The 1,023-nt window shown below is 63.1% G+C and overlaps 1 protein-coding gene across 1 annotated transcript; it reads left to right on the forward strand.

Annotated features, from left to right (window-relative positions):
- Positions 1-73: 73 nt before the first annotated feature.
- Positions 74-1,018, forward strand: LOC113617284 (sialic acid-binding Ig-like lectin 14; the record flags this gene model as incomplete). Its single annotated transcript, XM_027100507.1, has 3 exons — positions 74-292; positions 359-742; positions 960-1,018. Coding segments are annotated over exons 1-3 (477 nt in total), but the record flags the coding sequence as incomplete, so codon positions are not given.
- Positions 1,019-1,023: the final 5 nt, after the last annotated feature.

Raw genomic sequence — 1,023 nt, forward strand, 5'->3', positions numbered from 1 at the left:
CCGAGATGGGGGGCAGGGCAGGGCTCTCCTCCTTGCCTGCTCCTCTCAGGGCAGGTCTCCGGGGTCTCTGGACTGAGGGGTGTCCGTCCGCTCTGTACGGAGGGGGGCCGAGCTCTGGCTCTGCAGTTCCTCTTCTGTGAACACCTGGGTCTCGTGTTCCTCCCCGGCTTCCCGTGGGTCTCCCCGCAGCCTTACCTCCCTCTCTCCTTCCCCTTCTCTTTTCACACACAGGACGCCCAGAAGCCCTCCGTCTCAGAGATGCTGCCGCTGCTGCTGTCCCTGCTGTGGGCAGGTGGGTGGGCTGCGGGGAGAGGGCTGGGCAGGGCAGGGGCTGTGGCTGACCCTCGTTTCCCCGCAGGGTCCCTGGCTCAGGACAGAGAATACCGGCTGGAAGTGCAGGAGTCCGTGACGGTGCAGGAGGGCCTGTGTGTCCGCGTGCCCTGCTTCTTCCACCATCCCTGGGTCTACTGGGACGACTCTGTCCCATCTTTCGGCTACTGGTTCCAGGAAGGGGCCAGAACCGACCAGGATCGTCTAGTGGCCACAAACGACCCAGGTCGTGGGGTGCTGACGGACACCCAGGGCCGATTCCACCTCCTTGGAGACCCCTGGACCTACAGCTGCTCCCTGGACATCAGAGATGCACGGCAGGGAGACACGGGGACATACTTCTTTAGGGTGGAGAGAGGGCCTTTTGTGAAATATAATTATTTAGAGAACAAGCTCCGCCTGCATGTAACAGGTAAGGATGGTGTCAAGAAGAGGACACACAGACACAGGGGCCCTGAGGGCCCCCAGGGCAGGGCTGGGAGGGGACCCCCTGTCTTCTCATCCTGGGAGGGGCCCAAGGGGACCTAGGAGGACAGGCCGCTGCGGCTGGCCTGGGGCAGAGACAGCTCTGAGGGGCACACTCGGGGCCCCCCATCCAGGGCCTGGGTCTGTTTCTCTCTCCTCTTCAGCTCTGACACAGACACCCGACATCCACGTCCAGGGGACCCTAGAATCTGGCCTCCCCAGGAATAT

The sequence above is a fragment of the Aethalodelphis obliquidens genome, unplaced genomic scaffold (assembly GCF_003676395.1).
Source record: "Aethalodelphis obliquidens isolate GAN/ISIS:26980383/991018 unplaced genomic scaffold, ASM367639v1 scaffold5307, whole genome shotgun sequence".
Lineage (NCBI taxonomy): Eukaryota > Metazoa > Chordata > Mammalia > Artiodactyla > Delphinidae > Aethalodelphis > Aethalodelphis obliquidens.